Consider the following 27769-nt stretch of genomic DNA (forward strand, 5'->3'; position numbering starts at 1 on the left):
TTCTAAAAAAATATGTAACAATAAAATAAGTCCTAATGATACTCTGCTATACTCATAGATTGTTGTTTTATTCAGCCTTCATCAGAGATGCCTGTTGTGATATTTTGTTTGCGTTCTGACAAATAAAGCTTGCCTACAAAATCAGAGGGTGGAGCTAGTCACTACTTAACCATAGAGGTCTGGAGGTCTATACAGACAGGAAACAGGAAGTGATATGGCTAGGCAGAAAGAGGAAGTGATAAGGCATTGTGTAAACAGGATCTCAGCCCTTTTTGGTCAGAGGAGTTGAGAGGTAAGAGGTGACTGTGGCTGGTCCTTTACTTCTCTGATCTTTTAGTTTCTACCCTGATAGCTGACTCCACGTCAGATAAGACTAATTAGGATCATGTTTCAGATGCCTCCTCCTGCAGCAGATGGGGACAAATATAGAGACACACAAAAAGGCATTGCATATAGAGAGTCCTTGGTACACAGCTCTAAATAGGATGGGCCCATCAAATCTCTTTCCTCAGAGCTCAGGGAATACAAAAGAGAGAAGGCAGAAGAGTCAGGGAGACAAACGGATCTGAGGACACTAGGAGAGTACGTCCCTCTGAAACAACTGAGCAAAGCTCACACAAACTCCCAGAGACTGGAGCAGCAAGCGCAGGGCCTGCATGGCTCTGCACCAGGCCCTACTCATGTATACAATAGCTTTTAGTGCTTTATGGGACTTCTGAATGTGAAATGAGTGGGCCTCTGATTGTTGTTCCTTCTCTTGTGGCTCTTTTATTTTTCTATTGGCTTGGCTTGTCCAACTTTTACGTGAAGATTTTTATTTTATCTTATATTTTATTTTGTTATGTTTGGTTGTTATCTCCTAGAAGCCCATCCTTTTCTAATGAGAGACAGAATGAGAATGGATCCAAATGCAAGAGGAGGCGGGGAGGAACTGGGAGCAGTAGAGGGAAAGGGAAACCATATTCAGATAAAAAGCAAAAATAAAAAGAGAAATTTTATTTAAACATCAATGAACACACTGTCCATAAAGTAACATAAAGCCATCTATCTCTTGGCTTTAAAATATTATTATCATTATTACTATTGGTGTGTGTGTGTGTGTGAGTGAGAGCAGGTGTGCACATTGTTGTGAGTGTGTGGAGGTCACAGGATGACCCTCAGGAGTTGACTCTTCCTTTCATTGTGGAATCGGGGTTTGAACTCAGGTACTCACACTTGGTGGCAAGAGCTTTACCCTTTAACCAAGTCTCACCAGCCCTCTCCATCTTATCTGAGTAAAGCTTGGGTCCTGGTTAAAAGTAGGCTTGATATGCTCAACAATTTGTAACACATGAGATGTGCCAGGTACTGTGCAAGGCTCAAGGACTCTGCCAGCCACTGTGAGATAACCCCACGTATGCCATGTTTGATAGGTAGCCTAACAGGCTGGAACAGCATGTTTTCCTAGGGAGGATCTCTTTTTTAAATGCCCCCTGGCATTTACTGCTAAGGCCACATGCATCCTCCTCATCAAGTTATGAATCTGACATCCGTCAGCACTCAAAGGAGACAGGGCGTCTGCTTTTCCTTGGCAGACCCGACTTTCCCAGCAGCTGGCAGACTCCGGTGAGGTGGGAGCGGCTGCCCAGGTTCCGCCACTTGCCACTCTGCTTTGCGACAAAGCAGCCTCCTCCTGCTCTTTGTCCTGACAGGTATCTGTATGGAGCTCCACCTAGACAGTGACAGCTCTCCTCCTTGATCTTCTGCCTTGCTTCCCAGGGAGACATTCTCCTGTCGTGTTTTATTCATGGTGTCTCTCCGGGTGCTTTCTTCATCATAAAAGTCAGTGGTGGGGTGGGGCAGTAAATGGACCTGAAATAAAACTTGAGGGCAATAATAAAACCACTCGTTTGTCTTCTGAAACCTTAGATTTTTGAGAGAAGAAGTGAATTTTGAGGACTTTTAAGGATGCCTCCATAGAGGAAGCAGAAAACCCAATATTGTCATTTATATTGAACTGGAGTCATGAAAAAAGTAGGTCAGGGAGACCAAAATATCCTTTGTGGGGAAACATGCTAAACTTCAAATACCTTAGACTGCAGCCAGGTATTTGAAGTGGGCTGAAAGAAGTTCAAATGATAGCTAAGAAATGAGGCAAGAGGCCATGAAGATTATAGAGGAAATATTTATTCTACGTATCTTTAAAAGATTTCTCCACCTTAACTGCCATTGCCATTCCTGAAGGAATGAGAGTTAACTGTCCTTATCTGTGGATCTATAACTTTGGGTTCCACCAAACTTAGGTCAGAAATATTTGAAAATAAGATTGTTTGTCTTGAGCATGTGCATGACATTTTCCTGTTTCCATATCTTTGTGTAGCATGGCAACTGTTTATGCAGAACTTACATTGTATGAGGTCGGCAAGGAATATAGAGATGATTGTAGGTGTCTAGGCAGCGATATAGAGATGCTGTGTGAATTCTATGCTATCTTCTATAATGGACTTGACCAGCTTCAGATTTGGGTATCTCTGAAGAATTCTGGAACAAATTCCTCACGAATAACAAGTGATACTTCAAAGCCGGGCGGTGGTGGCGCACTCCTGTAATCCCAGCACTCGGGAGGCAGAGGCAGGTGGATCCCTGTGAGTTCGAGGCCAGCCTGGTCTACCAAAGGAGTTCCAGGACAGGCTCCAAAGCTACAGAGAAACCCTGTCTCGAAAAACCAAAAAAAAAAAACAAAAACAAAAAAAAAAAACAAGTGATACTTCAAAAGTTAAACGTTTAGAGTAGAAAGTGTAATATTAATTGTCTATTCCACCTGCCCCACTTCCCAAAAAGAATCATGGTGCATGTCTACTTGGGAGGGCAAGGCAGGGAAATCACAAGCTCAGGGCAAACCAGGGGAATATTATTATTATGATGATGATGATTTAGCATGTGTATATCTGTGTGTGTTTGTGTGTGTCTCACATGTGTGGATTCCAGAAGCTAGAGCTACAGGCAATTCTGAAGCCAATGTGGATGCAGGAACTGAACTCATATCCTCCAGAAGAGCAGCAAATGTTCTTAATGACTGAGTCATTTCCTCAGTCCTTAGCCTGGGCAACTTAATGAGATTCTGCTACAAATTAAAAAGATGACTAGGGATATATCTCAGTGGCAGAGAACTTGACTTAGCACGTGCAAAGCCCTAGGTTTGATCCACAGTTTAAGAAACAAAACCAGAAAAAAACCTTCTCCCAGAAGAAATGGCCAAACAGTATAAGGTGGCAAGACTATTATCTTAATATTGTGCTGTAATTGTCTACACACACATCAGTACCTTGAGGATTATGGTCTTCTCGTGCCGGGTGATGTTGACGCTGTGGGGTTGTCCATTGGCTATGCTCCTGTGGTCCACGTCAATATTGTATGGCTCTTTGGTTCCTCCCAGGTTGTACCGGATCTGCAAGTTTCCTACAGGAGCAACAGGAAAGAGGCCCAGTGTTTTTTCACTGAAGGCCTATTTCAGGGTCACCTCACCCACTGCTGCAGCTCAGGCTTCACATAGACCCAGCCCCTTCCATGCCCACAGCTGCCATTTCAGTCGTGAATTTGGATCCACCACCCAGAGGCCTAGGCTAATCATGCAGAACGACACATGTTCACGTTTGCCAATGACAGACACCAGTGACCATTATCATCAAGTTGAAGCAGCAGATGGTATAAATGTTCTGGGTGGGGATGGTGCTCAAAAATGAAGAGCAAGGACAAATACCATATAGTATGGTGGGGATCCTATAAGCCCACAAAATGCTACATGAAATAAAAAATAAATCTGGAATGCAGGGACTATCTCACCCCAATCAGTAGAGTCTGACATTTGGCGTATAAAGAAATCATGAGTCTTATTAAAAATAAACATAATTTGCAAAAAATAAGTGCATCGGATTTTGAGTGGCCTCACTGAGACCAAAGGGACAAATCATATTCAGGGTTCAGGATTAATCAGATGCAATCTAAGGACAAGATGGATGTCCCAGGTGTCCTGAGCCCATTGATGGCTCACTTTCTCTTTTCACTTCCCCCAACAAAGTGAAGACAATTTTTATTTCTTACTTGTAATCTTATTTATAATTTATAAACATTATTTTTTTTCATTTTAAATTTAAATTGGTTTCATACACTTAATAATACTTGACATCTCAAAGGTTTAGGATGGGTCCAGCAGTCTCTAGCAAGAGTTTGATGAACACGTCACCAGTGGATTCTTTGTTGTCTCTCATTTTTCTTTCAAAGAACTGATGTTCTAGTTTAAATTATAAGATAAAAATGATAGTAATCAAAATTGTAAACAGGCAAAAGAAAGAAATAAGGGGCTAGGAAGGTGGCTTGGTTGATAAGAATATGTGCTGTTCTTGGAGAGGTCCCGAGTTTGGTTCCCAGCACCCAAACTGTGCCTCCAACCCCAGGGAATGTGACGCCCTCTTCTGCACTTGGCAGGAACTGCACCCACACATGCCCACACTTACGACTACATATACACTTAACTAAAAATACACCGTAAAAGCTTACATGAAACGTCACCGTCTAGAGAGCGCTAACCGCTCTAACCGTTTTGGCAGTCTCTGCTACAGCCATTCCTCATGCACACATTTACACAGGCACATAAATGAGCGTGGGGATTTAAAGCGCCCCTGCCATATTTCGGCATTCTAGCACATGCCATTTAAAATGTAAAACTGGAACTTGCCCTATAGACCAGGCTGGCCTAGAACTCAGAGATCTGCCTGTGTCTACCTCCCAAGTGCTGGCATTAAAGGTGTGCCTGTTTTTAAATTTTTATCCTCACATTTTATCAAAATTTCTTTACTATGATATTTCTACCAAGAACTTACAATGTTTGTCTTCTAAATGTGCCTACATTACCTATTTCTTTTCCATCTCAGGAGCCACACAGATGGCATTAGAGGAGATGGTCCTCTCTCTGTGGTCCTGTGCATTTCCCATCACCGTAGCCATGCATTCTCCATCTGCAGACTGCCCTGAAGCTGCCCTCTCTGGGGCCTGAAGACCTCTGCAAGAGCACTTAGCACAGATGTGTGCCTTTCTCCTGAACCTGAGATCTGCACCAGATGTCCAGCATCTACTACTTGGACTTCTTCACTCATTTCTGGCTTCTCTACTGGCACAGTCCTTCACCACCCTTTGTTCTGGGTCCACATCCATCCCCATGGTCATTGTATTCAGTACTAGGCTTTGTTTAAGGTGCAGACACATCAGACCCCAAATCTGTAATCCAACCAAACTTCTGTCCTGATCTGAGTCTTTCCAACATGCAACTCAGTATTTCTGCTTGGATGTCTCTTCGGCACCTTAGACATGGCACTGACTCAGTCTCATGATTGTTTTATGCCCTTTGGTGAATGGGCATTTCAGGCTTCCAGTTATTCATGCCATAACCCTAGAAATTCCCTTTCCAGTATTTCATGCACTGTAAGAAATTTTTGGCTTGATTTTGAAGTCAGCCCCTGACTCTTACCATGTTTTGTTTATTCCATTTCTACCTGCAGAGCCTCCTTTGTCTGGATGCTTGTAGCAGCCTCCACACTACCTTCTCTTTCAGTTCTCACCCCAGCATTCTCCTATGCCAGCCTATCCTTTGCCCCCATCAGTTCCACACAGTGGTCAGAGTGAATCTCGGTTCATAATGTAGCAGGGACTTCCTATCACTCTCAAAGTGAAAATTTGCGTCCTATGCGAATTCGTGACTCCCTATGCCTTCCATGAACTTCCACTGTCACCTTTAGCCTACTTTCCCACTTCTGTCCCTACTCACCCCTCACCTGGACACATCAGCCTTCTAGCTGCTTCCCCAGAAGCCCAGAGAGTTCTTGTCCCAGGACTTTAACACTCAGGGCTCTTCTGTCTACTCTCTCATTCAACTATTTGCTCTTAGGTCATATGCCTAGTAATGGTTCCCGTGACTTCTCCAGAAAAGGGGGAATTGCTCACTCCTTTTCCTGGCCAGCTCTTCTGTTTTTGACTTATGCTCCACCCCCATGGCGGTTCTCATCATGCAGCACATTCTAGATTCCATTTCATTCATTTGTCTGTCTCTCTTGTTTTAGTGAGAGCTTCATGAGAGCAAGAATTTTCATTTCTGCTTCTTGGGACTTTATAACCACTGTTTAGATCACTGCCTGGCTAGTGGATACTTCTTGAATGTTTATGGGTCTTGCTTTTGTGCTTTCTTACCAATATTTTCTTTGCATACCGAGAGATCTTTCAAAACACATAATTGATTCTTTCGCTGCTTCACTTAAAATCCCTCAGTGCCTCGCAGTCGCTCACAGGGTGAAGGTTTATGTTCCTAATGTCACTGTGGAGTCCTGTCCTCTGTGAGCTGTTCTTGATGCTGTATTTGCACATCATGACACTTTCTCTCTTTCATCCAAACTACCTTGGAACTCTCCTATTCTCTAGAAAATCCCATTCCCTTCCTACCTCAGTGCCGTGGAGAAAGCTGCAATTTTCCAAGCTGTTTGCTCTCCTCCCCTCAGTGTTTCCCTGACTTCCCCTTCATCCTACTAGTGTAAGAAATAATTATTATTTGTATTTAAGGATATAATCAATCAGGAGCTTGGTAACATGCAGAAAAATCAAGTTGTCTTGGGTGGTGTGTGTATTTCTGTGCATTTGCACATGTGTGTTCTAGCATGTGAAGGACAAAGGATGACATTGAGTGTCTTCTTCAGTTGCTTTCCATCTTAATTTTTAAGGCAGATTCTCTCACTGAATTTGAAGCTTATTTACTTGGCCAGCGAGCCCCAGGATCCTCTCACCTCTGCCTACCTGGTACTGAGAGTAGAAATACATGCTGCCATATCCAGCATGCACTGCAGGTGATATGGCATCCAGTTTAGACATTAGATATCTTAGATATGCATTGGTATAGATTGACCATTCATTTATTCATTTCCTGGGAGCAAATCTATTCAGTGCCTATGCAAAGCACACCTTCCTTCAAGCCCCTGTGTGAGCTGTCTGTCGGACTCCAGGTGCAGGGTTGAATCCCAAACTGACAACTGTCCCAGATCCCCAGCATGGGTTAAGTGCTATGTGTGGATCTAGGGACACAGGGACAAGTGAAAGAAAAATAGCTTCCTCTGTGGGTTGGAGGTCAGAGGAGCTGGTAATAATGCAAAATCCCAAAGTGTCTCTCCTACTGTTCATCAATGGCTCCTTTATATTTGCCACCTAGATTAAGTTATTTTCATCTTTGTTCCTTTTTTTTATGAATTTCTTTGGCCTTTGTAAATATGATTTAAAATTCTTGTAAGTGTTTCACATAATATTAACAGAAATTATTTGCTCTGAGAAAAAGGGATGAGCTAAAACTCTAAATGTATAGGTTGTGACTATCTATAAACAATCACAGCAACATTTGAGTAATAACATTAAAATAACATTTAAATGATTCATTTATTCCTTTCGAGTAACAGCAGAAGAGGACCACTAAGTGATGGTAGGGAGAATGTTAATATTTACCCATTAAAGTAAAATATTATTCAAATAGGGAGACAGTTCCCTTCTTTTTTCTCATGCTCATCTTACAAGTGAATTAAAGCCATTATAAGGAATTGCTCTTTTATTGGCTGTAGCAAATCACATGCTTAACAGATTTACTATCTCCCGAACATCACCACTACCATCAGCAAGCACTCACAGGGCACTGACTGTAGGCAGAAAATGTAGTGCTGGGGGCTTCACATCTCTCTGGAAAGACAGGGCATATTTATAACATGGACAGATAACAATGCATTACGTGCCAAATAAATGAAACTGAAAATGAATGTAATTGGAGTTTGAAGCCAGAAGTCATCAGGAGGTGAGCGTTGGTCAGGGTGTATAATGGAAGGTACCTGGTGTATACCACAGAGGGAAGTGAGGGGGATGAGGTCAGGGAGTGTGAGCATGAGAGCTGAGCACAGATGGCCCCAGAGGCTTTGTAAGCTTGTTTCTTGAAACCGTAGAGTAAGAGATGTGAAGGCTAGGTTGACTCAATTGGTAGACTCTGGCTCAAGTACCTACTAACCCTGATGCGGTGGGCTGATGTGAATAGGTTCATATGTCTTAATACTTGGTCCCCAGTTGGAATTGTTTGGGAAAGATTAGAAGGTGTGGTGGACCTTGCTGAAGGAGGTGTGTTACTGAGGGGTGGGGGTCTTTTGAGCTTCCGTTCCCAATGTGCTCTCTCTCTGCTTCCTGTTTGTGGATCGGGATATCAGCTCTCAGCTAATGCTCAGCAACCTGCCTGCTGCCATGATGATGATGACAGACCCCTTTGCCTTTGGAGCTGGAAGACACAAATGATGCCTTCTTTCTTACCCCTTGGTCCATTTGTGATGCTTTGTCACAGCAGTAGAGAAGTAGATCAGATACCTTATTTTACATGCAGAGGTTTTAGACTCAACAGGTCACTCCTCTGTACAGTAAGCCATTAGTGGAGAATGGCATTTTACAGAGCAGGAAACACAAATAAAACCTACGCACAATTTATCTAAGGCAGCAGCAAAAGGGAGAGTCAGAATTTGAATCCAGATAGGTCTTCTTCAAGAAGTCTGATGCATCTCAACTGGAAGATTATAGGATTTGTCTCTCATGTTTTTAGTGTGTGTGTGTGTGTGTGTGTGTGTGTGTGTGTGAGAGAGAGAGAGAGAGAGAGAGAGAGAGAGAGAGAGAGAGAGAGAGACAGAGAGACAGACAGACAGACAGACAGAGAGAAAGAAAGATCTAATGATGCTTAATAGGGCCACAATACAATATCCCCACTAAACATTCATACTTTGTAAGGGCAGGCCACCCTGCCTAGGTATGAAGGGCATATGCCACTGACATTGGGAAAATGAAGAAATCTGAGACTGACAGGTAGCAGGGGCACGACTCCCATCATTCCTCAGCAGATAACAAGAGGTGGGACAGCTGGTGTCTCTGGTGAGGGGACTGCAAACTCAACCCTATCATTTCCTCTGTGCCATTCTTGTAAGTTCACTTTCTGTGGTGTCACAATGTGGAAAATACCAGGAAGCCTGAGATAGAAGAGGTTTGGTTTGGAGAGCAGTAGTTGGAGCAAAGGTCTTGGGTCACCATGAAGATAGGATCTATGGAATTCATTTACCTGGATGGCCCACAAGAGCAGGGAAGATAGACAATCAGTTAGGGATCAGAACACAGACTCTAAGAAGCAGAAGTGGTGGCTGTCAGGACAAGGAGGGTTCAGGGAGGCTGACTCTGAGAAACAGAGAAAGAGCTTTAGATATGTGAAGTCTGATGAAGCCAGGATATTTACTTAAGGCTTTTAAATTGTTTGTTTAGTACCCCTCACCCCTCACATTGGCATCTATAAATGCGGTGGTTTGAAAAAAATGGTCCCCAAAGGGAGTGGCATTATTAAGAAGTGTGACTTTGTTGGAATAGTCATGTTCTTGTTGGAGGAAGGGTGTCATTATGAGGGTGGGCTTTGTGGTCCCCTATGCTCAAGCTATACCTAGTAAGACAGTTCACTTCCTGTTGCCTGTGGATCAAGATGTAGGACTCTCAGCACCTTCTCTAGCACCATGTCTGCTATGTCCTGCCATAATGATAATGGACAAAACCTCTGAAACTGTAAGGCCCCCCAGTTAAATGTTTTCCCTTATAAGAGTTGCTGTGATTATAGTGTCTCTTCACAGCAATAGAAACCCTAACTAATACAATAGATCTTACTATTTTTTTCCTTAAAGCTTTCTTTGAACTTTTTTATTTATTATAAATTTCAGTTAACAAACAGATAGTGGTATTTGGAGTGTGGAAAGATTACATTTCTCCCAATACTTTAAGGATGGTTTTCCCAAACCCACAAAGAAAATATCTGGTTTTGATTTCCAATACATCCAGCCTGTTTTGAGGGTGTCTGCAATGGAGAATTTCCACCTGAATTTAGACACCTGCATCCAGAGACCACCTGCACATACCCTTTACCAGCTAATTATGCAAAACTCCTGATATTTCTGTACCCCAGCCTTTCCATCCAGAGGAAAGGAAGAGAATTGTATCTAACCCATCGTATTGTGAAGCTCATCAGAATCAATGCATCCAAAGCACTTAGGAGAGTTGTGCACAGGTGAGCACCATTAACTGGCAGCCATTATGGTAGAATCAATCAAATGAAGCTCTTTCACATGATAAATGCCCCCACAGGAGCACCATGCATGCAATGTGGACATAGGCAATATGCATGTGAATTACCATGTAAATAACTGGAAAGCAAATTTTAGCAAGGAAGTAACAGAGAAGCAGACAGCATCATGTCCAGTAGTACATGCTCATCAGATTCTTGACACTTTCAAGATGACAGCCTCCTCTTGTGAGACATGAGAAGCCTCAGACTGTCTGCCCACTAGGAGGCTGATACACAAGGGAGAACATCAATGGAGTAAAAAACCCACTGAGCCTGATCCAGGCCAGTAATTGCTTGAACCCCTGAAGCATGGGGATTGAGTATTCTTCTCTCTTGAGCTCCTGCTTTCTGGTTTTACTGACGTATTTATTTATTTTTTTTTATTAGAAAAGCGACATGTACTCAAAGTGAGCATCTGACAAGCACAAAATGGTATCACTCGGGAGAAAGAAATCATGCACATATAACCACAGTCTGTGCTCACATTGTTGCTCTTCTGGCCTATTCGTGTTTGTTTTATAGAGCTGATATTATATATTTAAGGCTGTATCTTGCCTTCTCTTAGTGTAACCTTATATGAACTGCCCCTATGTCTTTAATGATTTTTCACAAACACTATTTTAATGGATACATAGTAGACTGTAAACCAATGGCTCTCTTTTAGATTGCTTTACTTTACTTTTTTTTTCTTTTTTTTTTTTACTTTACTTTTATATTTTCATAAGCAACACTACAATAAATATATTCTTGCTGAAGATGCTGATTTGGGCTTTTTTCATTAATAAATTCTGAAAGAGGAAATTCTGGGGCTCTGGAACACATAATTTTCCTTCATTTTTTAAAACTTACAGTATATTGCCCAGAGAGTGTATTTGAAAATTCACTATTTTTCCAAATATTTAGCTCTACAGTTGTAATATTTTGGCTCTCATAGAAGAAAATCTTATTCTGTAAGATGGTTCAACACTAATACTATATTCCAACTATTGATACTGTAGAATAGATCAAATGATTCTCTTTCACATGATAAATGCCCCCACAGGAGCACCATGCATGTAATGTGGACATAGGCAATACACACGTGAATCACCACATTTATAGCTGGGAAGCAAATTTTAGTAAGGAAGTGACAGAGGAGCAGACAGCAGTGTCCAGTTTACATGATCATCAGATTTTTGACACTTTCAAGGTATCAACCTTGAACATCCATTAAAGGGCAAGAAGAGATGGCCAATAGGCGAGAAAACTCCTGTATTTTAAACTCACACATTCCATAGGAAGTGAGTTAAAGAGTTACACCTAAAACACTTGTATTCAAAAAAACAATGTTCTTAAAGCACACACACACACACACACACACACACATATGCAGGTTTTAGAGAGAATATAGATTCCTCCATGTGCAGCATGTTTATTTGTATACTCTTGTTCTAGTAAGAATCTTTATAGAGTGCTGCTGAATGCCAATGTCATTTGCATATTCTCACTTAGATCCTTTGGCTTAGTGTACAGAGGATAAACAAGAGGGCAGTGATGGGCCTGTCAACAGTCAATCATATAGCAGGAGGAGCCCACTTGCTTATCCCTCTTTGGTGAACTATAGCCTACCAATGGATTCTGGATGAGGGGCAGACATTATCTTCAGTTTGTCACCATTGATGAGCCCGCTATGTTCCCATGGATAGATGCAAACTCTAGGTCGCACAGATAGACCTAGTTAAACTTAGTGGCTATAAAATAAAATGGTATGAATAGGGAAAAGGGATTTGTAGAGATGAAGTGGGTGGTAGGGTGGCTGTTAAAAGGGGTGAAAGGGAGATATGGGAGATGCCAGTACTCAGAATATATTATTTGTGTAGAAAATTTTCAAAGAATAGATTTAATAAAGGATTTAAAAAGATGACTTCAAAAGACTGGGAAGATAACTCCAGTGGGTTAAGCACTAGCTACCCAAGTCTGGATATTCTTTTCTTTTCTTTTTTTTTGCGATTTCTTTTTTTAAATTAATTTTTATTGAGCTCTATATTTTTCTCTGCTCCCCTCCCTGCTTCTCCCCTCCCCTTCAACCCTCTCCCAAGGTCCTCATGCTCCCAATTTACTCAGGAGATCTTGTCTTTTTCTAATTCCCATGTAGATTAGACCTATGTAAGTCTCTCTTAGTGTTTTCATTGTTGTCTAAGTTCTCTGGGATTGTGATTTGTAGGCTCATTTGCTTTATTATTGAAAACCACTTAAGAGTGAGTACATGTGATAATTGTCTTTCTGTGTCTGGGTTACCTCACTCAAAATAATGTTTTCTAGCTCCATTAATTTTCCTGTAAAATTGAAGATGTCGTTATTTTTTCTGCTGTGTAGTACTCCATTGTGTAAATGTAACACATTATCCTATCCATTCTTCAGTCGAGGGGCATTTAGGTTGTTATACATCATGAAATGTTACATTTTTTACTTTTATCTATTTATTTTTTAAAATATTTTTTATTGATATTTATTATATCAATTTATTGATATATTATTTATTGAGCTCTACATTTTTCTCTGCTCCCCTCCCTGCCTCTCTCCTCCCCCCTTCAATCCTCCCCCAAGGTCCTCATGCTCCCAATTTACTCAGGAGATCTTGTCTTTTTCTAATTCCCATGTAGATTAGACCTATGTAAGTCTCTCTTAGTGTTTTCATTGTTGTCTAAGTTCTCTGGGATTGTGGTTTGTAGGCTGGCTTTCTTTGCTTTATGTTTAAAAACCACTTATGAGTATGTACATGTGATATTTGTCTTTCTGAGTCTGGGTTACCTCACTAACTCCTGCCATTTTCCTGCAAAATTCAAGCCGTCATTATTTTTTTCTGCTGTGTAGTACTCCATTGTGTAAATGTACCACATTTTCCTTATCCATTCTTTGGTCGTGGGGCATTTAGGTTGTTTCCAGGTTCTGGCTATGGCAAACAGTGCTACTATGAATATAATTGAGTATATGTTCTTGTGGCACAATTGAGCATCTTTTAGATATATACCCAAAAGTGGTATTACTGGGTCTTGAGGAAGGTTGTTTCCTAATTTTCTGAGAAATCACCACACTGACATCCAAAGGGGCTGTACCAGCTTGCATTCCCACCAGCAATGTAGAAGCGTTCCCTTTATACCACAACCTCTCCAGCATAAGTTGTCATCAGTATTTTTGATCTTGGCCATTCTTACAGGTGTAAGATAGAATCTCAGAGTTGTTTTGATTTGCATTTCTCTGATGACTAAGGATTTTGAACATTTCCTTAAGTGTCTTTCAGTCATTTTAGATTCTTCTGTTGAAAGTTCTCTGTTTAGGTCTGTACTCCATTTTTTTTTTATTGGATTATTTGTTTTTTTTTTTTGATGACCAATTTCTTGAGTCCTTTGTATATTTTGGAGATCAGACCTCTGTCTAATGTGGGGATAGTGAAGATCTTTTCCCATTCTGTAGGCTGTCATTTTGTCTTGTTGACCATGTCCTTTTCTTTACAGAAGCTTCTTAGTTTCAGGAGGTCCCATTTATTAATTGTTTCTCTCAGTGTCTGTGCTACTGGGGTTATATTTAGGAAGTGGTCTCTTGTGCCCATGCGTTCAAGTGTACTTCCCATTTTTTTTTCTATAAGATTCAGTGTGGCTAGCTTTATGTCGAGGTCTTTGAGTTTTGTGCATGGTGATAGATATGGATCTATTTTCATTCTTCTACTTATTGATATCCAGTTATGCCAGCACCAGTTGTTAAGTATGCTTATTTTTTCCATTTTTTTTTTTGCTTCTTAGTCAAAAATCAGGTGTTGGAAGATGTGTGAATTGATATCCAGATCTTCTATTTGGTTCCATTGGTCTCTCTGTCTGTTCTTACACCAATACCAGGCTATTTTCAATATTGTAGCTCTGTAGTAGAGTTTGAAGTCAGGAATTGTGATGCCTCCAGAAGCTCTTTTATTGTACAGGATTGTTTTGGCTATCCTGGGGTTTTGCTTTTCCATATGAAGTTGAGTACCATTCTTTCGATGTCTGTGAAGAATTTTGCTAGGATTTTGATGGGCATTATGTTGAATCTGTAGATTCCTTTCGGTAATATTGTCATTTTTACTGTGTTAATTCTGCCTACCAAGAGCATGGGAGATCTTTCCACTTTCTGGTGTCTTCTTCAATTTCTTTCTTCAAAGATTTAAAGTTCTTGTCATACAAGTTTTCCACTTGTTTGGTTAGAGTTACTCCAAGATATTTTAAGGTATTTGTGGCTATTGTGAAGGGTGTTGTTTCTCTGATTTCTTCACTAGCCCTTGTATCATCTGTGTACAGGAGGGCTACTAATTTTTTTGAACTTATCTTGTATCCTGCTATATTACTGAAAGTGTTTATGAGTTGTAGAATTTCTTGGTAGAATTTTTGGGATCACTTATGTAAACTATCATATTATCAGCAAACAGTGAGAGTTTGACTTCTTTTCTGATTTGTATCCCCTTGATCTCTTTTTGGTGTCTTAGTGCTCTAGCTAGGACCTCATGTTCTTGGAGATAGCTCAGCACTCCCAGGGCTTTGCTCTGCTTCCTTGGAGTTTGCTGTCTCAGACCTACTTTGGCCTAGGTTTCTGGCTTTGACCTGTTTCTGTAAATCCTGGTTTGGATCCACTCTTGCAGAGGTCCCTGGATTGGAGTTGGTCCTACAAAGCTCTCTGGCTCCTGTCTACTGCCTCAGAGTTCCCAGGCTCGGGTATGCCCAGAACCACAGAGGACCTGTCTCAGGCTTACTCTCTCAGAGGTCCCAGACTCATGTCTGGACCCATAGAGGTTTCAGGATCCCTCCTATTCCCTTTGATGTCCCAGACCAATGTCTGAACACACAGAGGTCCTGGCTCATGCCTACTCCCCCTGAGGTCCCAGACTCATGCCTGCCTAAGTCTGGGTTTTCAAAACTCATGGAAGGATGGATCCAGAAGCTTATGTCTGTAATTCCAGCATGGTGATGGTGAGATGGGAGGCAGAGGCAGGAGAATCCTGGAAATTTCTTGGTCTAACCAGGCATATGTAGTGGTGAACAATAAGAGACCCTGTCTCAATAAAGAGGCAAGGTGAAGACCAGTACCGGAGGTTGTCTTCTGACCTGCACATGTGTGCACACCTGTATCAGCACCCTGGCTCCTGATCTAAAAAAGAGGTTTATGTGCTTTTATGTACTTCAAGCCTAACTAGATTCCCACGTTCAGGAATTCACAAATGAAAACATCCCCTGTGCTCCCAGCAACTATCTCTCCATGGATGTATTTGTGAGTGTAAAGTTCAGGGAGGCTTTAGGGATGGAAGCATTTCTGATTTTCTACTTTCATAGATATTTTCTACATTTCACCGGAATCTATTGATGTGATACATTATCATAAATCAGGGCAATTCATTCCTTAACCTATGATAAATTTCACTACTTCAGAGCATGCTAAGACTTAGCACAGTAGCAAAGGTATTTACTTGACAGGAACAAACAGAATCATTCTACATTTAAATTCATCTCATGTTCATATAATATGAAAAGAGCCTGTGTGTTCCATCAAATTCTTACTATAAGCTCTCAATGGAAAAGTTGTTCTTCTGACTTCCAGATGGCAATGAGGTTCAAAGGAAGCAGATGATTTGCTCAACATCTTATGGGAAATAAATTGTCAGCTGAGAGCAATTCTGACTCTAGCATCTTTGGTCTGACTACTGTCAGAAGGTAGAAGGCTAAGGACGCTTGTGCTTACCTGTGGGCTTGACCAGCACAGCTAGGAAGTCAGTGGTGAGGGAGCTGATGTAGAGGAGGATGCAGGGAGCCTTGGTGGTGCTGAAGCTGAAGTGGATCTGCTCCTGGGCCAGGTCTGGAGATGAGGGCTGCTGCTCTGCAGAATTCTCAGCCTTGCTGCCTGAGTCTCTAGCAGTGACCACCGGTGCCTGGAAGTTATAGCGCAGCCACATGCCCTCTTCAAAAAAGGCACCAACATCTGTTGAGAAGGAAAGACAAACTTGAAAAATGATGCAAGAGATCTGGGGTCTAGGCCAGCTATGCTTTGAATTCAGGTTGAACTGTTGTCATAAAAAAATCTGCCATGTAAAATTAAAATAAAATTAGTAATAAAAAAGTTAATGTGGAGGTGTATGCCTGGAATCCCAGCCTCAGGAAGCCGAGGCAGGAAGACTTGCTATTCAAGGCCAGGCTGGGCTACATAGCAAGACACTGCCTAGAAACAAAACATGGACTAAAAGTTAAGGAACTAGCATCATATTAGAAAGAGAAACAATATCTAATATCTTTGGCTTTCTGGCTGAAGAGACTCCTGAAAATAAGGGCCGCATTATAACACAAACTTTGAAAAGAAGTCCAAAGAGAAATAGTCCTTGAGACCAAATTTGATTTGAATATCCAAATAGCAAAGCCCTCAATAAGTTCTAAGACTTGGGAAAATTTGAGGAATTCAAATCACCAGACAGGACGTTAGAGAGACCGGGTTTCAACTTCATTTCTGTGGTTCCTGACCTGCCTTCCTAGAAGTTCTTAACCACCCTCTATCGGCTGCAGAGAGTAATTAGTACTCAATAAACAGGACCTATTAGCATTACTGTCCTTATTACTAAGAAATGATTCAAAAGAACCCTGGCTCTCTGAGTCAGCCCTTTCCCACAGTCTAATCAGAGCTAATTGGCATGTAATCACGTCCTGGCAGGCGAGTCCTTTTGTGGATTCCCTGCTGTCTGCCAAGCACAGTCTCGAAATCACCAGAAGTCACTTGAAGGTTGAGGCAGCCTAAAGATACCCTTGGGCTTCAGTGCCACCGCTTTCTGGCTCTTTTCATGCCACGTCCCCAAAGTATTTCTCAAATCTCATTGTCAATGCACCCCACTCTTCCTGCAACTCTGGACACCCATCTAAATTTGTCTACAACTTACTTCATAAAACACTACTCCATGCTGTAATTAATAGTTTTTAAAAGTTATTATTTATAAAAACGTGTAATTAACACGTTTTTAAAAGTTATTATTATTATTATTATTATTTTATTTTCTGAGACAGGCTGTTCTCAAACTTTCTGTCTTCCTGCTTTAGCCTCCGAGGGCTAAGATTACAAGCCAGTGTCACCACCACATACCATGGTTTTCATTATTTATTTATTTATTGTGTGTGAGAGCGCGCATGCATGCGTGTGTGTGTGTTTGTGGGTGTGTGGTGAGGGGGAGACTGTATCTCGAGTGGCACAGTGCATATGTAGAGATCAGAGGGCAACTTGTGGGAATAAGTTTTCTCCTTCTACGGTGTGGGCCCCAGGATGGAACTCGGGTCACTGGGCCTGTCAGAGAGCACCTTTCCCTGCCGATACATCTTGTCAGCTCTAGGACTTTAGTTTTTAGTGACATGCTTTCACCTGGGAACTCTGGCATTTCTTACTCCTGAAGAAGTAATTACAGAAGAGTGGCATCAGATGCCCCGGAGAGACTTTCAGTCTCGTCAAGTGCACTAACTTGTGTCAATGACTCGAAACTCTCCGTTTCCTTCTTTGTGCACTGTGAAGATCAAATAACTATGTATGGGTGACCTAGTGCCAGGTTCCTAGAAATATTAGTGCTTAGTAAAAATGAGATCACTGCAGTTTCAAGACTGCCCACTACTGTCTGTTGTGGGTGGCAGACATTCCCTTGAACCATCACTGCTTGCTACTGCACAGATGCCGTAATCCACTGTCAGCCCACAGGGGACATCTCTACAGAGCTCACTGGCTCTTACTCAGTTGACTCTAGATTCTCACCACAGGAAGCATTTTTTTTCTGGCCTTTTTGCCACAAGGACATTTGCCAATGATGTGTTTGAAGGTATATATGGCATTGTCAAGTGATGGGAGGTGTACTTAGGACATCTAGTGTACATAAAAAGATAGCAATGTTGGAGGACATCTTATAGTTCAGGATTGCCTTGGTCAAAATTCAAAGGTATCCTTATTTGGAGACACAGAATTGAACATATATGTTATTCAGGCTAACTGCTACATGCTTACAGGGATGCAAAGATGAGTAAATGCAGTCTGTCCCTGGGGGACCTTGCTGCATGGCAGCGAGTCTGACACTTGTGGGAAGAGACACTTCCTTTCTTGGCACAGCACGGTGGGTGTTAAAATGCCCATGGAAGGCATGAGGGGAGGGCCTCATCTTACCATTTAGCTTAGTAGCTCATTGTTTCAGCAAACACCTATTGAACACTGACTGTGTGGCACAGATGGTATTGGATACTGAAGTTTCAATCTTTGCTCTTATGGAGCTCTTGATATTGAGGAGGATTTGCATACTCAAGCAAGTAGGAATGCACAGGTACACAGGGTCCCTGAAACACAGTGAAAACTGCTCTGTGTCTAGAGCCAAGGAAGACTTCCTGTGGAAAAAGACATTCATTCACACTTGACTCCAAAGAACCAGAGATGATAGCTATGTAAAGGTGGGATCATGAAGATTCCAGAATGGACACCAGAGTGGAGAACTTGCCGCAACCAGGGAGCTTTCAGGCCACATCATACCCACTCAGCACAGCCCACATACTCCTTATGCATCTGTGGTTCCCCTTGAGGCTCCTGAGGCTTCCATCCTGTTTCAGGATGGGCGTTGGATTACAAGGAGAGCTCTCCACCCTCTAGAGTTAAAAATCTCGGGAGCAGAGAGCTGCTCCCAGGGCAGGCCTCTGGAATAATGCTTCACAGAACAGAGAAAGTGGGACACACTGCCTGGATCTCTTTGCATAGAGAGCTTTGTCAAAGGATGGAGGGCATCCTTTAAGAACAGGCTCTGGTTTATGAGAGAGAAGAGGGGAGTGTGGTAAGCATAATTCATAGGATTCAAGCAAAACAGAGGCAGGCTGGGAAGCAGCTATGCAGCCAAAGACATACCAGGATTTTGCAATTAGAGGCTGAGGGCTTGGAAGGGAGGGTTGGAATAGCAGAGGCCAGTCATCTTGGCTCTTAACCTACAGATGCAGCAATCCCTTTGAAAAGCTTGAGCTTCTATGTGTCAGGATCTCCCCAGGCATCCTTTTCCCAGAGCTAGGATCTGAAGTCGATGAGGAGTAGTGCTAGCCCCCTGTCATTTCTCTAATCACCCCCATTTGAACCCATTAACACACGGATTCCCCAGTCTGGGGTCTAGAATCACACTCAGAGGTTCTGACTCAGTGGGCCTAGACAATCAGCAGTTACCCTAAGCTCCCATGTGATATGCATACAACATTTAAGATATTTGGAGTAAAAGGTGAATCAGAATGGTACTGGATGGCAGGTGGCTGAGTGATCCTTGCCTGGGTGGTGTTACATATTCATTCGCTAACCCTGAGACAGCATTCCACAGAAGATCATGGAGGGAAAGTCAGAAATCTAAAGGCCTTACATAAACAATCTGAAAACATGCCTCCGAGAATTCTTTTGTATATTTTAGAGTCATCATTTTAAAAGCTTTATGGATTCATGTCAGCTTCGGAGGAAGGAACAAACCAGGCTTAAATGTGTTACCCTGAAACCACATCATAAACCAACTGTTAGACTGAGGCCCCAGAGCAATGTAAATCATTTAAGGTTCCAAGTGGCAGATTTACTGCTGTCATTTCATCGTTTCAGACTGGTTTAAGAAAATGCCAAATCGGATACATTATTATCTCTTAAGTAACATCTCCATCCCTTCTAAACGAATAACTAAAAGAATCCTAACAATTTAACAATGCCCAAATAGCGTCATTTCCTTCACTAAATTATCCAAAAGCATTTAGAATGCTTGAATCTCTCTCTCTCTTTCTCTATCTCTTTCTCGTGTGTGTGTGTGTGTGTGTGTGTGTGTGTGTGTGTGTGTGCTGTGGTAGGCTTATATAGGTCAGAAGATAATGTTGGGTGTCTGTCCATGCCTTCCACTTTGTTTGAAACAGTTTTTTTTTTTTTTTTTTTTTTTTTTTTTTTGTTCACTGATGCATGCACCGGACTGGCCTGTGAGTTTTAGTTCATTATCTTTCCTCTGCCTCCTAACTCCTCCTAGGATCACGCTGGGACTAAAGAGATGTATGTCCTACTGTATTTGGCTTTTACATGACTTCCGAGGATCTGAACTCAGGTCAACAGGATTGCATGACAAGGGCTTTATCCATTGAGGCGTCTTTTTAGCCATGATTCCAGTTTTTCTACTAATAAGAAATTCTTATTCATTTTTGATAGAAAAGTGGCCAAGTTTATATCTAAGTATTGTTTCATATGTTATGAATTATAGTTTCTGATTTATGCCACATTTCTCAAAATTCAAATACATTGTACCCTCTTAGGATGATTTCAGATCAGAAAGGATCCAGGAACCATCAAGTCAACAGGTGACCTTGTTTTATTTCTTGGTCTTTAACAAAGTTCATACGGTCATTTGAAAAAACAAGTGGGAGACAGAGACCTCTGTGGGTCTGGGCGTGAGTCAGGGACTTCCAAGGGAGCAAGCCCAAGAGAGAGACCTTTGTGGGACCAGGCCCAAGCCAGGGACTTCTGAGGGAGCAGGACCAAGCCAGGGACTTCTGTGGGAACAGGCCTGAGCTAGTGACCTCTGCCAGATCAGACTTGAGCCAGCTACCCTCAGCTGGAGCAGGCCTGAGGCAGCAACTTCAAGAGGAAGTTTCTTTGGACTGCACCGTCAAGCAGCAGCTTTGAAATAAGCACTCAGGCTGGGAGGTGGCAGTGTACGCCTTTAATCCCAGCACTCAGGAGGCAGATCTCCCTGAGCTCAAAGCCAGCCTGGACTACAAAGAATTAGTTCCAGTACAGTTAGGAATGTTACACAGAGAAACTCTGTCTCAAAATACAATACTACTACTACTAATAATAACTCAGAAGGTTATATTGATTGCAAATTTTTGGCTTATAGCTCAAGCTTATTACTAAATATCTCTTACATTTAAATTAACCCACTTCTTTTAATCTATGTATTGCCCTGTGGCTGTGGCTTTACCTGTTCACTTGTGTGTTGTGTCTTGGGTGCTGATTTCTGTCTCATATGACTCCACCCTTCTTTTTCCCCTGTTTGACTTTCCCACCTAGCCTTATTCTGCCTTGCTATTGGCCAAATCAGCCTTTTCATCAGCCAATGAGAGGAATACATATTCACAGCATATAGAAGGGCTATCCCACAAAAAGACCTGGTGTCCCGAAGGGAAGAAAGATCTCCTCTGGACTTGCAATTACTGTGGATGCTCTCAACTTACGTTGTGTAGCATGGGTCCCTCATAGTAGACAGACACACAGAGAAAGGTGTCAGAAACGATATTAGGATAAGAATTATCAAGCACACCATGGTCGCCTTCAATTCCCAAAGCTCAGAGAGACTAGAACAGAGGCCCTGAGAGCCTCAGAAGAGACAATCCCTGGTAAAAATGAGAAGGGGAGGAGACGTACTGACTCCACACAGCTAGACCTCTCGCATTTTGGTGACTGTTCTGACCAACAGGCCGAAAACTTCTTAGTGTTCTTTATCTTGGGTTGTCATCTTTTGTCAGGGCACAGGTCAAAGTCACACTGGCACAGATTGACAGATACCACTTAACCTCTGCCCTGGGGAATGGGATATGGGCTTCCACATTCTGAGGAACATCCTGTTTATTAGAGCCCCAGTGAGTGACATTCATGGTGAACATTGGGGCTAAGAAACTGGAAATAGGGATTGTGTCGGGGGGATTCCTCAGTTGGCAGAGTACTTGTCAGACACCTGTGAGGACCTGAGTTAGTGTCCCAGCACCTGCATATAATGTCGGCAGCACTAGCACACAGTGGTGATCCTGACTCTTGAGATTCTCAGGACGAAGTCTAGGAGGACTGACGAGCTCCACAATTGGTGAGAGACTGTTTCTCAAAATCACACTGGTAGGCCAATGGGCAGAGAACCATGAAGTTGAATTCTGGATCCAAGAAGAAGTACACACAGAAATGAAGACATAGGCAACATGCGTGCGTGCTTGCACACACACACACACATACACACCACACACACACACACACACACACACCCCAATCATCTTGGAAAGGTTTCAGAAACTGCTCAGGATGGAACTGTGGGTGTAGCACACAAGGTCCCAGCAGCCAGTTGAGCTCAGAATCCATGTTCACAGTCATCACACATAAGTTCATCTGCTTGAGCCAGAATCTTCTTTCCATCTGACTAGAGTTTAGGATTTTTGCACTATACAACATCTAGCTAATAATCATAATCATAAACACAGATCTGTACAGGACCAACCAGTTCTAGAAGGGTCTAGAAAAAAAATCAATGCATTTGCTTATCGAGGGTCTCATGACCTGCATTAAACAGAAAATCCTCAGCAAACACAAAGCAACAGGAATCATGTCAGTGGCCACCGAGTGAATGTGGTCCCCTTTTTAGGAGGCCTGTCCTGCCCCAGTAGTGGGTTTTCCTGTCAATCCTGAGGCAGGTGGGGCACATGCATTACTGACCGTCATGAAGAATTCCCCTGTCATCCATGGCCTAACAACGATAAGCTATCCTTATGTTCCTTATGTAGACATGTTGATCTAGTAACTCCCCTACCCTCAACACGGAAAAGAGCAATTCTGCACACGGAATATACAGAGTCCTGTGTCCATTTTCTCTGAGCCAGACTCAGGAAGGTCCACCACTCAGCCTTAGTCCTGCGTTCCCACGATTCTGAGAGCACTGAGAGGAGAGGGCAGGAGTTGTATGACCCACCCGTCTAAAGCACAGCCTACGTACCATGAACAGAGTGTTTCCAGGTTAAACAGAGCCTTATTAAACTATGGCCTAATAAATCGAACATTTCTGTGCACACAGGGGCCATATCTCACATAACACAATTTATATTAAACATCCATCTTCCTGGGGCTGTCCCTGGAGTCACGAAGTTGGCTGGCTCAGTCCTGCAAATGACAGCACCTGCCCTGTGGATCCTTACAGCAAGCTCCTCATGTACAAATCACAGCATGTCAGAGGTCATGATGTCATCTGCACAGGCTTTATGTTGTGTTTCACCCTTGTCCTCCATGTCTTTCTAAATCTCTCTCCACACACTAACGGCCAACTGCAGTTTCCATCAGCATCTTCAGAGGAAGGCTCAGGACCCTCCTACTCCCTCATGAGGAAACCCTGATGCTAAGACCAGTATTAGTGATTTTGCAGTGCTTGTGAGTGTGTGTGTGTGTACAAGTGTGTGCGTGCGTGTGTGTGTACGTGTGTGTGTATGTGTGTATATGTGTATGTGAGTGTGTGTGTGTTTCAGAGAAACAGTGAGACAGTTCAGCAGGTCATCCAAGCATGCAAAGGATTTTCTCTGGCATTTGAAGATGAAAAAGGAAGGGGAGCTGGATGGTGGTAGCATATGCCTTTAATCCCAGCACTGTGGAGGCAGAGACAGGCAGATCTCAATGCATTTGAGACCAGCCTTGTCTACAAAGCAAGTTCCAGGACAACTAGTACTGTTATACAGAAAAACCCTGTCACAAAAAAAAAAGAAAAAATAAATAAAATAAAAAGAAAAACAAAAGAAAAACAAAAAAGAAAAAAAAAACAGGAAGGGGAAAAGTAAATTTTTCTGGTTTGAGTTGGAGATCAGGAAGCAGGCAGGGTTGGCCGTGGCTCTCTATAGAAACTGCTGCGTGGAGGGAGGACTTCCTAGGAAGTGTAAGTCCAGTGTCTCATTAGTGGGATTATTATTCTTCCCAAGAGCTATTGTGTTTTTAAATGAATTCACTTTCCTGAGGGGAGGCATTCTGGGGAGGACATTGATGGCAAGGAGCTAATACTTAAGGCAGATCACACTTCATGATTCCAGCCTGGAGAAGAATTCAGCTTTTATTCTTTTGACAGGAGGAAGTAGCTTTGGATTCACAGATCTCACCAAAGCCCAAAAACCTCTACCTTGTTACATGGTACTTTACATCTCAAGGGGACAATTGTAATGCTTCCTTTGCTAGTGATTCCAGTGAAGCCAGAGCTGACCTGCAGTGCTCATCAAAACCAGAAAGCTTCCCAGTGTCTACCTGGTTATGTCAGCAGGAGGGGCACTGGCATGCTTTGGCGCTAATCTGTAAGCCTCTCTCTATGTGTCACTCCTTTGATCTTCCTGCAGTTGTGACAGTCTTGTCTGCATGCAGGGACAGATGCAGATAAGATTCTAGGCTTTAGAGCAAAGATTAGGTGACGTGATCAATTAGAGCAAATGTAAGACAACAACAGAAGAATCTTTACAAAGTCTGTGCTTAGGAGGAGGGAATAGTTTCCTCCCAGCGGAACTGAGCCACCACCTCCCTGTCTTCTTCCTTCAGTAGCTTGCCTTGCACTGGAACTTTCAGTCTCTGCAGCTGTAACTTGTGATTCTCCCCTTCCTTAAAATGCCTGTGTTCTAGGGTTGTACAAGGGTGCCTTTGAAGAACAGGACAGGTCAAGCCTGGGCTTCCAGCTCCTCTCCTTGAGGAACTTAAAGGACATTTCATGGAACAGAACTGGGTCAGGACCTGGATTCCCCTCCCCATCGTCACTTGAATTCCACATGAGCGGTCCCTTTTGGGAAAACAGTAGTAATTTTCCTGGTGCTGAACTATCTTAATTGAGTTATGATGTTTATTCTTGGTTTTGAACTACACTGCATCTGGAATTAACCAAAACATAAAAAGGGAGGGCCCAAATGTGAAGGATTTCTGCTTAATTTGAAGTGGGAAAATTCTTGAGATAAGAAGGCACACTTTTAATCCAGATCTTAAAACCTAATCTAATCTGGACCACACCTTCCTCTGGAAGCCTACGTAAGGACGTGGATAAAGGAAGATTTTTTTCTTTGCCTTCTAGTTCTCACCTTGTGAGCAAGTCCATTCCTTCACTGGCATTAGGGCCTTCTTCTTCAGGATTCCCATATATACTAAAGACCAGGTGAGACATCCAGCCTTGTGGGCTGAGCAGCTACTGGATTCTTAGGCTTTCCATTCATAGACACCACTTTTTGGATTAGTTGAAGCAGAACTTGTAAGTCATTCAAATCTCCATACATTATACACATATTTAGTGTCGGGGGGAGAGGGGGGGAGATTTATTCTATAAATTCTGCTACTGTAGAGAACCCTAACTAATGAATATTTTTGGTGCTGGCATAACTGGATATCAACATGTAGAAGAATGAAAATAGATCCATATCTATCACCATGCACAAAACTCAAGTCCAAAGGGATCAAAGACCTCAACATCAACCCAACTACACTGAAACTTATAGAAGAGAAAGTTGGAAGTACACTTGAACACATTGGCACAGGAGACCACTTCCTAAATATAACCCCAGCAGCACAGACACTGAGAGTAACAATTAAGAAATGTGATCTCCTGAAACTAAGAAGCTTCTGTAAAGAAAAGGACATGGTCAACATGACAAAACAACAGCCTATAGAATGGCAAAATATCTTCACAACCCCATACTGATCTCTAAAATATATAAAGAGCTCAAGAAATTGGTCATCAAAAAAACAAATAATCCAATTAAAAATGGAGTACAGACCTGAACAGAGAACTCTCAACAAAGGAATCTAAAATGACTGAAAGACACTTAAGAAAATGCTCAACATCCTTAGTCATCAGAGAAATGCAAATCAAAACAACTCTGAGATTCCATTTTATACTTGTAAGAATGGCCAAGGTCAAAAACACTGATGACAACTTATGCAGGAGAGGATGGTGCTTAAAAGGAACATTCCTGCATTGCTGGTGGGAGTGCAAGCTGGTACAGCCCCTTTGGATATCAGTGTGACAATTTCTCAGAAAATTAGGAACTAACCTACCACCTACCTCAAGACCCAGCAATACCATTTTTGGGGTATATATCCAAAGGATGCTCAATTGTACCACAAGGACATGCACTCAACTAATGAAGAGTCCGAGAATAAGAAAATAAAAATATAGGTTCCAAAAATAAGGAGAATGAGAACAAACTATCAGCAGCTTTCTCAGCAGATCAAGGATCATTTATTCACAGTGAGCTATTTTCTCAGATGTTTGGGAAGCTTAGGTCATTTTACAACTAGCTGTTTTATTTACAAGGCCAGAGCTTCTCCCTACAAATTGAGAGTGGTGTCCTGGCCATCCCTGATAAATGACAGATGTGAACTGAGTTAACCTTTAGGAGACAGAGATATGTGACCTTTGGGTTAGACACTGTCTCTGTTATGGACAATTGGCACCAGAGCAGGATATTTATGATTTACATCTGGTCATGAGACTAGCTGACCGGACCAAGCCCCCTAGGGTACCTTATCGCAACTGTCAAATTGATGAAGTATGCTTTATCCAGCTTTGCCGTCTTTCGGGGAACTTGGGAACAGACAAACGGGGCTGTCCCCAGGATGGCCTAAGCCCGCCATTTAAGAAACCAATGATATTGTTGTTGCTATGCTCCCCTGTAAAATCCTATAAATGCGGGTTGGAGAGCTTGTTCGGAGGACTCAGCTGGCGGTAGCTGCTGAGTCACCCACAAGCGCTTGTGAACATTAGAGAAGCCTCTTGCTTATTGCATCCGCTGGCCTGGTTTATTGAGTCTGGGGTATCTCCAAATGCCCTTGAAACCAAAGGTCTTTCATTATGTTTATAGGAGCATTGTTTGTCATGGCCAGAACCTGGAAACAACTAAAATGTCCCTTGACTGAAGAATGGATAAGGATAATGTGTTACATTTATACAATGGAGAAAATACAACAGAAAAAAATAATGACATTTTGAAATTTGCTGGCAAATGGGTGGACATCATATGGAGTGAGGTACCCCAGACCCAGAAAGACAAATATTATACATACTCACTCATAAGTGGCTTTTAAACATAAAGCAAAGAAAAACCAGCCTACAATTCACAATCCCAGAGAACCTAGACAACAATGAGGACCCTAAGAGAGACATACATGGGAAGTAGAAAAAGATAAGATCTTCTGAGTAAATTGGGAGCATGGGGACCATGGAAGTGGGTAGAAGGGAAAGGGAGAGAAAGGGAGGGGAGCGGGGAAAAACATATACCTCAATAAAAACAATTAAAAAGTAAAATAAAATAAATAAATTAGCAATAAAATTCAGGTCACAGGCCTTACTCTCTTAGAACCAACACTAAGTTTAGACACAGTTCACCCTGTTACCAGACTCAAGAAGGGACAAACTCACAAAGGAGATTTTTCCCGAGTGTTAAGGTGATGTCATAATGATGGGGAAGAAACAGGTACTTCCAGGTTCACGCATGTAAAGATGGAAAAGCTTAAGATGTGAGGATCCAAGAATGTTTTAGGGTCTAAGAAGGTGTATTAAGGTGTGTAAATGCAGGTTATTCGGGTGTGTAAATACAAGTTATAAAGCATCAAAAAAGGTTAAGTGTGATAAAAAGAAAGTTATCTGAGATGTTTAACTTGCTTAGCGATCAGGGAAATGCAAATCAAGACAACTTTAAGATACCATCTTACACCTGTCAGAATGGCTAAAATAAAAAACACCAATGATAGCCTTTGCTGGAGAGGTTGTGGAGAAAGGGGTACACTCATCCATTGCTGGTGAGAATGCAAACTCATGCAACCACTTTG

The 27769-nt window shown here is 42.1% G+C and overlaps 1 protein-coding gene across 1 annotated transcript in view; it reads right to left on the bottom strand.

Annotated features, from left to right (window-relative positions):
- The window catches only part of Cntnap2 (contactin associated protein like 2), a 2135903-nt gene that overhangs the window by 176858 nt on the left and 1931276 nt on the right, over positions 1-27769 (bottom strand). Inside the window, exons 19-20 of the mRNA XM_005363796.2 lie at positions 15923-16159; positions 3305-3438 (exon numbers count right to left, since the gene is read on the bottom strand). Coding sequence (XP_005363853.1) covers positions 3305-3438; positions 15923-16159 — 371 coding nt within the window. The remainder of the gene's footprint in view (positions 1-3304; positions 3439-15922; positions 16160-27769) is intronic.

Source organism: Microtus ochrogaster, linkage group LG12, assembly GCF_000317375.1.
Source record: "Microtus ochrogaster isolate Prairie Vole_2 linkage group LG12, MicOch1.0, whole genome shotgun sequence".
Classification (NCBI taxonomy): Eukaryota; Metazoa; Chordata; class Mammalia; order Rodentia; family Cricetidae; genus Microtus; species Microtus ochrogaster.